Below are 12,106 nucleotides of genomic sequence, written 5' to 3'. Positions count from 1 at the left end.
CATCAGTTAACGTCCGTAACACTGTTTTAGTGGAAACTCGTCTTTTCTGAAAAACGAAACCCTTTAGTGCGAAGAGTGGCACTGTCGTAAGCGCCTGCACGTCCCTACCGTCTGGCTTCTTGGAAGCAGCTGGATTCTCACGTCCGTCTCTGCCTTTACTCTGCTGTGACAGCAGGGCTAGGCAGCGTCCGGATCCCCAGAGGGCCCCAGGGAACTCCCGACCTACCCGCCGCCGCCGCTAACTGGATGCCCCCTCTACCCTGAATGTAGTTTTAAGTGCCGGTCACTTTAGCGTTTCTTTTCTTTAGGGCTGCACGCACCTTTGGGAGTCCTTTTTTGGGGGCGTTCCCCCAGGAGGCGCAGGAGGACGCGCTTTCTTGGGAAGCAGCACTGTTCCACATGCCCCCTTCTTCGTCTTCCCACTGACTGGCACCGAGGTTCGTGTCGTCCCCACCACTGCCCCAGCCTTCTTGCATAGATTTCGAAGCTAGAAGGAGAGCACACGTGAACTTCACAAACTCACCCTTCCTCAGGGAGGCGGTGCCGCATTACAGCGCCATTTAGGGGGAGGTGGGACGAGGGGGGTGCCCTGGGAGCTGCCTCTTTACCTCTTCATTTCCCAAGACCGAAGAACCGAATGTCTTGCGGGAGTTACAGAATACACATGCAGATGTGTTCGTACTGTTTTCTCCAAACTCCAGCTATCTGTAGTCTGTGCTGTGACCCACTCCCCTAACCGGCTACAGGTCATTTTGAAGCACGGGCTTCCTAACAACAGACCCTGGGGGCCACGGGGGAGGGTGGCACCGTCTGCATGGCAGGTAGCCGGTAATATGCAGAGTCCCGGAAATACCACTGTCCGCCACGCGGTTTTCGAACCCGCAGCGGAAGGTGGGCCAGTGCCCCTCTCCCGTGACCAGACCCGAGTCACCTGGGGATCACGAGAAGCGCACAGGTCTGCGGTTGGGCCTGACGTCTATGTTTCGGACACGCTCCCAGAGTAACAGGGTGGAGCCAGTTGAGGCCGTAGGTGGATGGAGCCTTGAGCTGACTACTGAGTTTGGATTTCAGGATGTTATTTCTTCTACTTTTTTTAAGATACAGAGTGATTTCTGGTACAAAAGTTAGCCCACATTTTCACTTCCTGGGAGAAGAAGGCCAAAGATTAAGTGATGATGCAGTTAGCGGGAGTCCGTACGACTATGAGGATAGGACGCTTTTTCAAGGTCGACACGTATACGATGGCGCCTCCGAGGACAAACTGTAAGAACAAACATACTGCCTCGGGACGGCAGGTGAATCTAAGGACCTCCCTGTCTTTTAGGTTTGCATCAACAGGTCATAGGAATGGAATAATCCAGCAGAACGGTGGATATGGGGAGCACACTATCCAGCGCTAGCTAAGTAACACACACAAAACTCATGTAAAACATGGTGGTAAAAATACAAAAATAAAGTTGCATTTTAAGATCTAACAGGTTTAACGATGGCCAAAGAACATACGAAGCTCTCGCAGCCATCTGGACGACGGATCTTAATACCGGACCTGACTCACACGCTTAGGTCGACGCTAACGTCACATGCATCGTGCCGCAAAATCCCCACGCGTCACAGAATTCCGCTCGGTAAACGTGATCTGGACGTGTGTGAGAACGCGCGTGGTGCACGTATGCTTATTACACTTTCAGATGACGTGAGGAAAGCGCGGCCTAATTTTTCTTATCGTCCAAAGAAAAAAAAGAGAACGCGTAAGCCTGGAGCCCCAACGCAGAACGGCGCTCCCAAGAGAGAAGAAGGCAGAAGGGTCTGAGTGCTGTGAAGGCACGTCGGTCTGAAACCCACTCTCACAAAGGAGAGACGGCGTGCTTCACCTCGTCCTCGTCGCTCAGTGAGCTAGTGAGCTAGCACTGTTGAAGACGGCGGGCACGGGGGGTCCTGCTGCCGTGTAGACGCCACTGACGGCATCCCGCAGCCATGCGCCATGGTGTGGATTCTGGTCGTTAATTTTTCTAAAAAGGGAGCGCACGGGCTCCTGTTAAGAGCTCCTCTGTGTCCGTGTACCAGACGCGGCAAATAGATATTAGTTTTAAAGTATAAACAAAATGAGGAAGGTGTCCTAAAACATTAATTCTTAAAATCCAATGAAAAGTATCCCTCTAACTAAAATATCCTGACCCATTTCTAAAGTGCAGGTCGGACTCACCTGGTTTGCACAGGGCCGGGGCGGCAGTGGGGGCGCCGGCTCTCCCGAAGGTCACGGGCGGCTCCGCGGGCTGGTCCCCCCATCCGCTGCCACTGCTGGGCGGCTTGCCCCACGCTGCGGTGCCGTTGTCAACCAGGGCAGAGGGGGAGGACGGCTCTCCCCAAGAGCTCTCAGCCTTCGAATGGACGTTAGGCATCTCTCCCCAGCCCGATGAGACTGCAAAGGGCACCGCCCGAGAGAGAACGAGATTATTCATGTGATAAAAGTGAAACAGAGAAGAAGTAGAAAAGGTAGTTTCAAGTTCAAAATCATTTCGAGATGATCTTTCTTTAGGACGGCTGCCAGGGGAGAGTGGAGAGGAGGCAGTATCTCATCTGATCAGATTTGCTTCGCTTTTTAAAATCACAGTGTTTCCACTCCCGCCCCCACGTGCTTAGAATCGAGAGTCCCTTAAACATTAAAGACCGCTGACCTCGGCATCTGCAGCATAACAGGGTTCAAAAGAATTGTTAAGAAACTGACGTTTAAGAAGCAGCTTTTTCACTTCCAGTATTACAGGTAGCAGCCGAGAAGAAATTTTACGTCACACGTCACGTTATTCTCTTCGAAAACAAACTTACAAGTTGCAAATATGTACTTCACTCTTGCTGGTCTTTAAGACCCACCCTCAAAGACACAGATGGGGGCCGAGAAATGAGACGACGGCAGGTGCAACGTGCAGAGAAAGTAACAGGGGAAAATCCGCACAGCGCCCGGCAGCACCCGGGCGCGCTGGGAGGTCTTCCCTCCCCCGTGTGCCCAGTGCTGTGAGCATCAGGCTGGCACCCTGCGGGCGTGCCACGGAGGAGACGCGGGTCCCTACTGAGTCCTGAGGGTCGCGGCACTGCTCTCTACAGGTACAGAAGGCGTCACGGGGCCAGAAGGATCTCCCCACTCTCTTCACGCTTCAGTAAGGTAAACATCTCATTTTATTTTATTTTTTAAAGTTCATTCATTTATTTTGAGAGAGAGAGAGAGAGAGAGAGAGAGCGTGCGTGTGTGTGCGTGTATGTGTCTGCGTGCGCGCAAGTCGGGGAGGGGAGCAGAGAGAGAGAGGGGCAGAGAGAGAATTTCAAGCAGGCTCCTTTGCTGTCAGCGCAGAGCCAGACGCGGGGCTCGATCCCGCGAACTGAGATCGTGACCTGAGCCGAGATCAAGAGTTGGGCGCTTAACTGACTGAGCCGCTCAGGTACCCCAGGAGAAACATTTCACGTCACACACGTGAACTGCGTTTTTCCAACTCAACCCGTACTTCATTCTGCCTCTGCCTGTAAAGCTTCCTTGACGCTCCCGATCGCCAGTCCTGGCAGCTCACATCAGCTGGAAGTTTCGTATGGACACGGTTTCTCAGCGATGGAAATGCGGACATTTTAAATACTAACTAAAGAATACGAGGCATGCAATACAAATAGTTAACTGTAAATTTTAGGTTATTTGGTGGCAAGTGGATATTATCAATTCTGAAATGTATTTATTTTCTGACTAAAGACAGTATGGAATGAGCTCCCTTGATGCTCTTTATTCTAATAAGATGCTGTAATATTGATTAATGACAAAAGGCCGTGCAACCTATGAATCATTTTAAATTACAAGCTCCATGCTGAGCAATATATTATGTAAATCATTGCCAATAACAGGGAAGTTAGCCCTAATCAGTTATTGTCAGCAACTGCTAACCACACTATTCCCTATAATTACACAGAAAACAATCATGTATATTGGGGAAAGTAGTTTTATAAATTGAAGGGACAAAATTAAATCGGGAAAATTAACATAGCTGACAAAAATTATGGATGTTTTAGGAAGATAAAATAATTTCGGTGTTGCTAAAGGGCAATCAGCTGTAAAAACACTGATTTATTGTGGGTAATTAAATAACAAACTCATTTAAAATTTGTCACCCTTATACTTCCATCTCTTTGAAAGGCACTATGACAAATTACTTAAGGAAGTCAAAATGAAGAATAAATATTAAGACTATGTTAATTATAGTTAATCGATTTTTACCAAGAATTTTCAATTCCTGTTAAAGTGGTGCAAAGGTCTACAGAGCATTTCTATACACAAGGCTAACGGTCTATAAGCGGCACGTTTCAAAATCCTACAAATGGAAGAATGGCTATTTACCCTCGAATCAAGAGAACAAGATTTCCTTTTTTTTTTTTTTTTTTAAGTGGTCAAACAAGAAAGGACTTTATTTCAGTGATGCCAACACTAGGAAGACAGCGGACTAGTTCTCAAAGACCGTCTCCCCAGCAATATTTCCATCTCGAGTTGATCCCTGGCAAGAATACAATCGGCTCACGGTGCCGAACGAACACGTACATCATAACGGGTGCACCACGGACGCTCGAGAGGCCCTGGAAGAAAGAGGTGCTGCAACCTTAAGGCACGCTGGCAAGCTGTGATGCAAAGCAAACACGTTCAGTAGACAGAAAAGAATTCTAAGCACATGCTACTAAAATAATCTCCACTGTTCAGTGCCCGCTGCTGCAGTGAATTCTGGTACGCTTTTTGTTAATAATTTCATAGAGGTTCTTTTATACAGATGGGCTTAATGAGGCAGAATAAATTTCTACTTTACATTCGAAACACTGATACTAGATTTTTCAAAATGGCCCTTCAAACGCTACTGCTTTTGACAGAAGATTTCTGTGCCGTGGGGGTCACGAATTATCCCCCTTCTTCAACTGAACACCTACAGTATTGGGACTGAAAGAACAGTAACAATGAAATGCCACTGGAGTCCGTAGTTTTCATTCAACTTTACGTGCACAGTCTTCATCAGAACGGAGAAAACAAAGTGCCCGTGTGGCACACACACAGCAGACTGGTAGAAAACGAACACAAAGCAGTCATACGGCCGGGAAACAGAACAGACGCTCCGTCGGACCAGCGACCCTCATCTTACGTGCTCCAGACAGCGAAATCCACAGAGTGCGTTCTTTCTTTTGTGAAATAAGAAACCAACTCTAGCTTGTTCCACGGGTGCTACCTCTATAGTTTTCTAAGTATGACAGGCAGTCCTTATTGGGAAGAAAGGATCGGTTAGAAAATGGCCTATTAGGGGCGCCTGGGTGGCTCGGTCAGTTGAGCGCCCGACTCGCGTTCCGCTCAGGTCATGCTCCCAGGGTTGTGGGATCGAGCCCCGTGTTGGGCTCCGTGCCAAGCATGGAGCCTGCTTAAGGTTCTCCTTCTCCCCCCCTCTCCCTCTCCCTCTGCCCCTCTCCCCGGCTCGTGCACTCTAATAATACATTTTTTTAATTTAAAAAAATGGCCAATTATAATTAAATGAAGGAAAGATAAAAGACTGAAATTGCATCGACTGAGTGAGCACCTGAGTGCCAGCTATGTGCTTGGCATTTCTAGGTACCGACTTGAATATTAACGAGACGGGATTTTGTTCACACCAGTGGCCATCACGCTTACTATAAATTTATTACAATGCTTGCTTGGCCACTGGCTTATGGAGGGACAACGAATAACTGGTAGCTGTGGCAACAATTAATTTTTCATATTTGAAATCCAGACAGATATTTACATAGTGAAGCTCTCTATACAGGAGTTTTCGCTCAGTCAGATGGTAAAGTCTCCTACTTTTCTGGATGCCTCGTTTCAAGAGCATTCATTTAAAACTTCTCTTCCAGACTCAAGGGACTCTATGTGAGGGTTACAGATAAGGTCCTTTTTCACTGGCCACGTGGCCTCGAGCTGCTCAGAAGAGCTAGATGTTAGAAAGGGGACGTTTCTTTAGTTTTTATTTGAGTGCGCTAATAGAGATTTTAAACGCGCTCTTTTTCATTGATACAAGGGGGAGCCAAATTGTACTTTTAATGGTCTTCTTCATTCCTTTTGAACCGAAGGTACCTCCAGCAAAAACCTGTGTGCGTATCCCCAGGGTGTGCACTGAGAACTGTCCCTCCCACCTCTCCGGCAGGACGCTTCTGATGCCCTGTTTCTCCTTCTGCTCCAGCCCCGCTTACCACGCCCCCCAAAACACAGGAAAGTGACGACGCCCCACCAAACACCCCCCTCCCTGCCCCCTCCCCCCCCCAATCCCAAATCCACAAAAAGCAGACTGCTCAGATGACTCCTCTTAGTAACTACCGTGTGGTGCTTAAAACAGAATCACTCTGGCCGGGTGGTCCTGGCGATCTCTCTCTGAAGTCGCGGCGTGAGAACAGCTGCGCTCCTGGCAGCACCTGCTGATTCTCTCTGCAGGTGGCTCCGTGTTTTGGTCTCATTCTTATACCAAAGGATGATGAAGGGGCGGGGGAGCTGCAGGAAGGACAGCGTTCTCCAGCTTCTGCTCTTTAAGAGACTGGGGGCAACAACACACGCGTCTCGTCAACCTAGGCAGCGGGGTCCTGAATCCAGTTTGTTCCAAGTTTTAGTTTATCGGACGGGTGATAAGCCTCTTCCACGATTAGCTTGCACAGTCTCTGCCTTTGGTTATGATTTTGTGCTGGAAAACTAAGTGATAAAAAAAACCTAAGTAGTATCAGGGGATTAAGTACCCAAGTGCAAAGTGCAGTGGGCCTCTGGCGGAGCCTTCTCCGACCTGCTGGGGGCAGCCACAGTGATTACCCTGGGGCGGGGAGGGGGTGGGGGTTCCCTGCTGGAATGCCCGGCCAAGGCAGCGGGTAGACACGCCCGAGGAGCTGGGGAGAACAGGTAGTAAAACGGATAAAAAAATCCTGCAATTCGATCAACACGACGAGCAGTGCGGTCCCAGTTTACCGATCGGCCTATGGCATTAATATTTCACTTCCATTCATTGCTGGAAAACACAGCCCCAAGCAAGGTTTTACGACGACGCTATGCTGCTGGTTTGGCTCGGATCCAGTCTACAATGGCCTTCCTATCTGACGCTAAACTAATTCTATGACTAGCGATCTCTCTACTCCCTGACCCCCCGGTTCCTTTCAAAGCGTCGATCTAAAGGTTTGGGCGAAACCTGAGAGAGTTCACCCTGACATTCTCCCCCAATCTCATCGTTAGATTCAGAGTCTGCAGTGAGGGTTTACTTTACGTCAAAAGTTTAATTAACTGATATTCAACGTTCTCCTGTGTCTGCAAATTGAGTTTTAAGTGTCCAGAACATTTACTTCTAAGTGTATTAATCAGGCCGCGGAGTATTTTTAGGATCCGCGTCCTTCCCTTAGGAACAGAAGTAAACGCTATGCTTGCGCTTCCCCACTCTGGGCCACACCTCCAGTGATTGTCAAAGTAACAGACGGGCTCTCCAAAGACTCGGTAGCTCTTCGCCGCATTAGGGCACAAGCGAGCAGGTCCTGCACACCTGGCTCACGTTCTCGTGAAGTCACGGCATGTTAAGGAGCAGGTTCTGTGTCGTGCCGTCTTACACGACCCGACTGCCCCACGGGTCCCTCTCCGGCAGCTTACCATCCCTGATCAAGACAGGCAGAGGGACACTCGTCCAGAGTATTACCACGTTCCATCTCCTGAATGGTTTGAAGCAGAGCCAAACAATCCAGTTTATGAAGCTATGTTGCATTTCCTAAGTTACCTTCCATTTTCCTCAGGCTCATCAGAAAACAAATTAATATCCGCATAACACGAATGGGACAAACGTTGAGTGGAGTGTCCTAAGTATAGCATTTCCTTCTGTCAAACCAGACACACACAAATGTAATTGAGGAAACATATCTTGTAGAAGAGGTCAATACTCTCAAGTGATCATGATCAACAACTTAGAACCCAAGCTCTGACACAGGTGCAAGTCTGTGTGAAACCAGCAAGGCCAACAGCAAGCCGCCGAAAACGTGCAAAAGACCAGCTTTATGAAGAGCAGAAATCTCGTCAGCTGGTCGGGTGCATCAGTTAGTTGCTGGGAGCGCAGAAGCCCGGAAGGTTTACGAAAACCAGTCGGGGCGAGGCTTCGAGCCACAAGGTGACTCACAGCCTGATGGGGGCTATGACCGCTGCTGCCATGAGTGATGTCACAGTCCCCGCCAGGAGGGCCACGGGGCCGACCTTTGCGTGGACGAATGCAGAGGGCCAAAAGGAAGGAGCGAGCTGTCATCGCTAGGAGGCAGCTGGTGTGACGGGGGGACTGCTCCTTCTACAGCCTCAAAGAACAGCTCGGTGCGCCAGGCTGGGAAAGTGACAGGCTTCTACCTCCTGTAACCCCTGAGGGCGACGAGCTCTGCTCTCACTGCACAGAGTGCCTGCTTCAGGCCTGGGACTTGAATCCCTGGGGTGACGTGGGGCGGGAATCATACCTCCGTGTGACAGCTCAGTGGCCCGGATGGAGAGGGACACCGCCGTGAGGGGAGACGTGGGGCAGGACCCCGGCCCACATCACCATCCGCTGAGCTCGGGAGTTTCTGCCCGGAAGACACCGGTCTCACTTTCTGTCCGTCTCCGTCAGGCGGCCAAACACAGCCCGCACCGCCCCCACGCTCTTGCTCTGGCCCCGCGATCGCTCACGCGCGTCAGGCCTGACACCTGCAGGGGACACCAGGGACGCGGAAAACCCCACTGCTACGGTTGCATGGAGCGCATGTCCCTTCCCTTCCACTCGGCGACACCAGGTGCAATTCGTTAAAGGAAAGTCACCGGTAAATATTTTTCACGTAGAAGAGAACGATTTGGGCGAGGGCGTCTTTATCGGGGGTGGAGGTCTCACTCTCCGTCTACCACAACACCCGGGAAGAGTAGATCCTAAGGGGAACATCCCAGAGAGGAAAAAAATCACTAATGCAACACGGTTCCAATGTCTGTGGGGCCGTTTCGGACGCAGGCTCGCAGAACGGCGGCGGGCGAGGCGGACACCGCACACCGGGACCTCGCCGCGCACGCGCGCGCGCCCTCAGTCGGCCACTTTCCACCCGTACGTTGAGGCCCAGGGCCGCGAGGTTCCAGGAGAGGGGGTGCGCAGGTGCACCGCACGTCAGGAACCCCCGGCCCAGGGACACGCTGCGGCGGGAGCTTTTTCCAGAAGACCCTGAGCAGAGGGAGGGGGCGCAAACACAGACGCTCAAACCGTGACCTGGGAGGAGTGGCACTGGGGTGAGGATTCCCAGAAGAAGTCTTGGGCGGACGGGACACGACAGTTGTGTCACGCAACGCCACACGTGGGGCTCGAGCTCACAACCCTGGGACCAAGAGTCACACGGTCTACGGACTGAGCCAGCCGGGCGCCCCATGACAGCTATTTTTAACCATCAATTCTTCTCAGAGCGCAAACATCCACTGGGGTGCTAATCACACCACAGTCCCCGTGACGTAGCTCATCCATCACCTCTGCCCCCGGACCGCACCACGTCTCTACGTCCGTATCCTTCCGTTTCTGGCTTCAATTCTCTTGCTTCCCACTTCTCCTCATTCCTTCAAGTTCTTTACATAACATTTCAAAGTGCTTAGAAATGTTAGTTACAACCTGGTAAAAAACAGGAGTCCCGAACCCCAGCGCCCCAGGGAACCAGCCGGTTCATGCACACAGGCCCCCCGTGCAAAGCGCCCGTGACCTCTCAGCGGGGAGGCACGAGAGGCGGGGTGGGGGGGGGGGTGGCAAGCGACGAGGCTCACGGGCTTCCAGGCAGCCGCTCTAGCGGACTGCTGCCATCCAAATCCAACGTGTCAGAGCTTCCGGGATTTCAAGAGGCCAGAGATCTGGAATTTTATATAAAACGTTTTCGTCATAACTGCTGATTCATACGAAAACCGTGGGCCGATGAAGGCACCTCTGTGGACGTGTTGCAGTCCGCGGCCCACCGGGTTTCTGACCTTTGGTTCGGGGAACGGAGGCGTGTGTGCAGAGGCTACAAGAGCCTCGAGCTCCAGAGAGGATTCCCCATACGGCGGCCCAGAGCAGAGTGGATCGCCAAGGAATCTCAGGAGGCTGCGGAGGCCACGTCCGGCGGGTGGACCGGCGCAGGGAGGGGTCTGGAGGGCGGTGAACTGAACTGAACTGAACTGACCGCACAAGGGGAGACAGCCCTCCTTCCGCTCTAGCTGCCGGATGCTTACAGCGAAGACCCAACAGCTAGTCACGTGCTCGGCGGCCCTGCCCGAGGTGACGATCTCTGCCCCCCTCGCCCTTGCCTGGCTTCTTCCTCCGCACCGCCGACACCCTGCACAGTCGCTGGCTAACCCGCGAGCCTCGGCCCTCCTTCCCGGATCACACCGCCACCAGGGCAGGGGTTCTGCCTGTTCCTGTTCCCTGCTGTCCCCCAAAGCAGAGCGCGAGCCGGCGCACAGTGGGTCCTAACGAACACACGCTGGGTAAATGAACGTCCATCTACTGTGAAACCGACCTCTGGGTCCCAAACGCTGTCCAGCAGCCCTCTGGGGACGCCTGCTGAGCCCTCTGCTCCGTCTCCTACGTGGGCGAATGCGACCCTCGCCTCTGCTCCTGTCCGCCCCGTCTGCACTTGAGGCCGGGGTCCTTGACACCCTCAGAGAAAAAGAATCCCGGAAGGCGTCTGTCACCCTCTGGCCACAGACACTCGGGCCTCCTCCCGGCTGGATGCAGGGAGCCCCTCCCTTTGCATTTACTCTCCCTCTCTACTGGCTCCTTTCTGTCAGTCTTCAAACAACAAGCGGAGTTCTACCGTCTTAAACAAAACCTCGGCTCCCGACCCTGCCCTCGACTCCTGCCGCTCTCCCCCCGCTGTGCCTGCCGCCCAAGCTGTGGCTGGGACCGGCTTCCACAACCAGCCTCTGCCACATCTCCATGGGACAGATGTCTCCCGCCGTGCTCCCGGGTGAGTCAGCGAGGGACATGCCTACCGGCCCGCTTGCCAGAGCTCCGAACCCCCCGTGCTCACCTTTCCTCTTTGTTCCCACACCTGGTTTCCAAGCCCGGTTGCCACCTCTGTCTCCATGGTGCTTTCCAGCCACCGTCCCGACCCTGGCCACCATCACCATCAAGACCCTGGCTGAGCTTGGCTCTTCCTCTCCCGCTTTGCTTCCCACTGATTTTTCTAGTTGGGACGATTCTACAAAGAGGTCTGATCATTCAATCTGTGAAGCTTCTCACCGGCCTCTCAGAAACCCCTGGGTACAACCTGGCTCCTTCAGGGGCCTGGAAGGCCCGGCCCAATCTTGCCTTGGCCCCTCTCCAGCTCTTGTCTGCAAGGCCTGCCACCCCACCCCTTGCCCCAACCCCAGATCCCTGTGAACTTCTTTCTGTTCCTCCCACACGCCGCCTCTTCTCCGGCGTGGACCTTCTCGAGCGCTCGCCCCTCCATCCGAAACACTCCTCTGCGCTGCTGCCCGACGTCTGCTCAGCCCCGACCCCTCGTGGTCCAAACCCTGGTTGGAGGCCATCCTACGTGCCGTACTTTGCTGGCCCTGACTATCGGGCACCATGCTCAAGTAGTCCAGGCGCGTGGAGGTTCAAAGAGGGCAGAGCTCCTGTCTTCCACACCGTTACATGCCTGGCACGCAAGAGTGTTCAACGATGTATTTCCAGTGAGTGTAGGTCAAATAAAAGGATAAAGGCACCAGTTCTAGAAGCATTCGTGTAGGTGGGTGTGAGAGCGTGGTACCAGGCGGTGGGGGTGCCCAACGATTCTCCCTTCGTATCTGTTTCAACGATGTTGGGTGGTCAGAGCGATCTTTTTTGAACCCACATCTCTGCACAGGACAGAGTCAACAGCCACTCAACATCCATTCTCCTGCCTTCTATGAGGCTCACAGTTAAAACACGTCACCTTCCAGACTCCCTTGCGTTGGATTGTGGATGCAAATTCTGTTCCACATATAAGGTGACCGACTGAGTGACCGTGAAGAAAGGACTCTATCTTTAGTGTTGTCTTTATGGCGCGTTTACGAAAATTTAGGGATTCCGGTAGAAAACTGGAAGGAATCACCGATACGCTGATTACAGAATCA

The 12,106-nt window shown here is 52.4% G+C and overlaps 1 protein-coding gene across 3 annotated transcripts in view; it reads right to left on the bottom strand.

The window, feature by feature from the left end:
• The window catches only part of TNRC6C (trinucleotide repeat containing adaptor 6C), a 96,833-nt gene that overhangs the window by 38,924 nt on the left and 45,803 nt on the right, over positions 1-12,106 (bottom strand). For all 3 annotated transcript variants that reach the window (XM_042967328.1, XM_042967327.1, XM_042967329.1), the window contains exons 5-6: positions 2,204-2,419; positions 321-487 (exon numbers count right to left, since the gene is read on the bottom strand). In XM_042967328.1, the coding sequence (XP_042823262.1) occupies positions 321-487; positions 2,204-2,419 (383 nt within the window). The remainder of the gene's footprint in view (positions 1-320; positions 488-2,203; positions 2,420-12,106) is intronic.

The sequence above is a fragment of the Panthera tigris genome, chromosome E1 (assembly GCF_018350195.1).
Source record: "Panthera tigris isolate Pti1 chromosome E1, P.tigris_Pti1_mat1.1, whole genome shotgun sequence".
In the NCBI taxonomy this organism is placed as follows: domain Eukaryota; kingdom Metazoa; phylum Chordata; class Mammalia; order Carnivora; family Felidae; genus Panthera; species Panthera tigris.
Note: the sequence above shows the minus strand (reverse complement) of the source record. Positions and strands in the feature narration are given on the sequence as shown.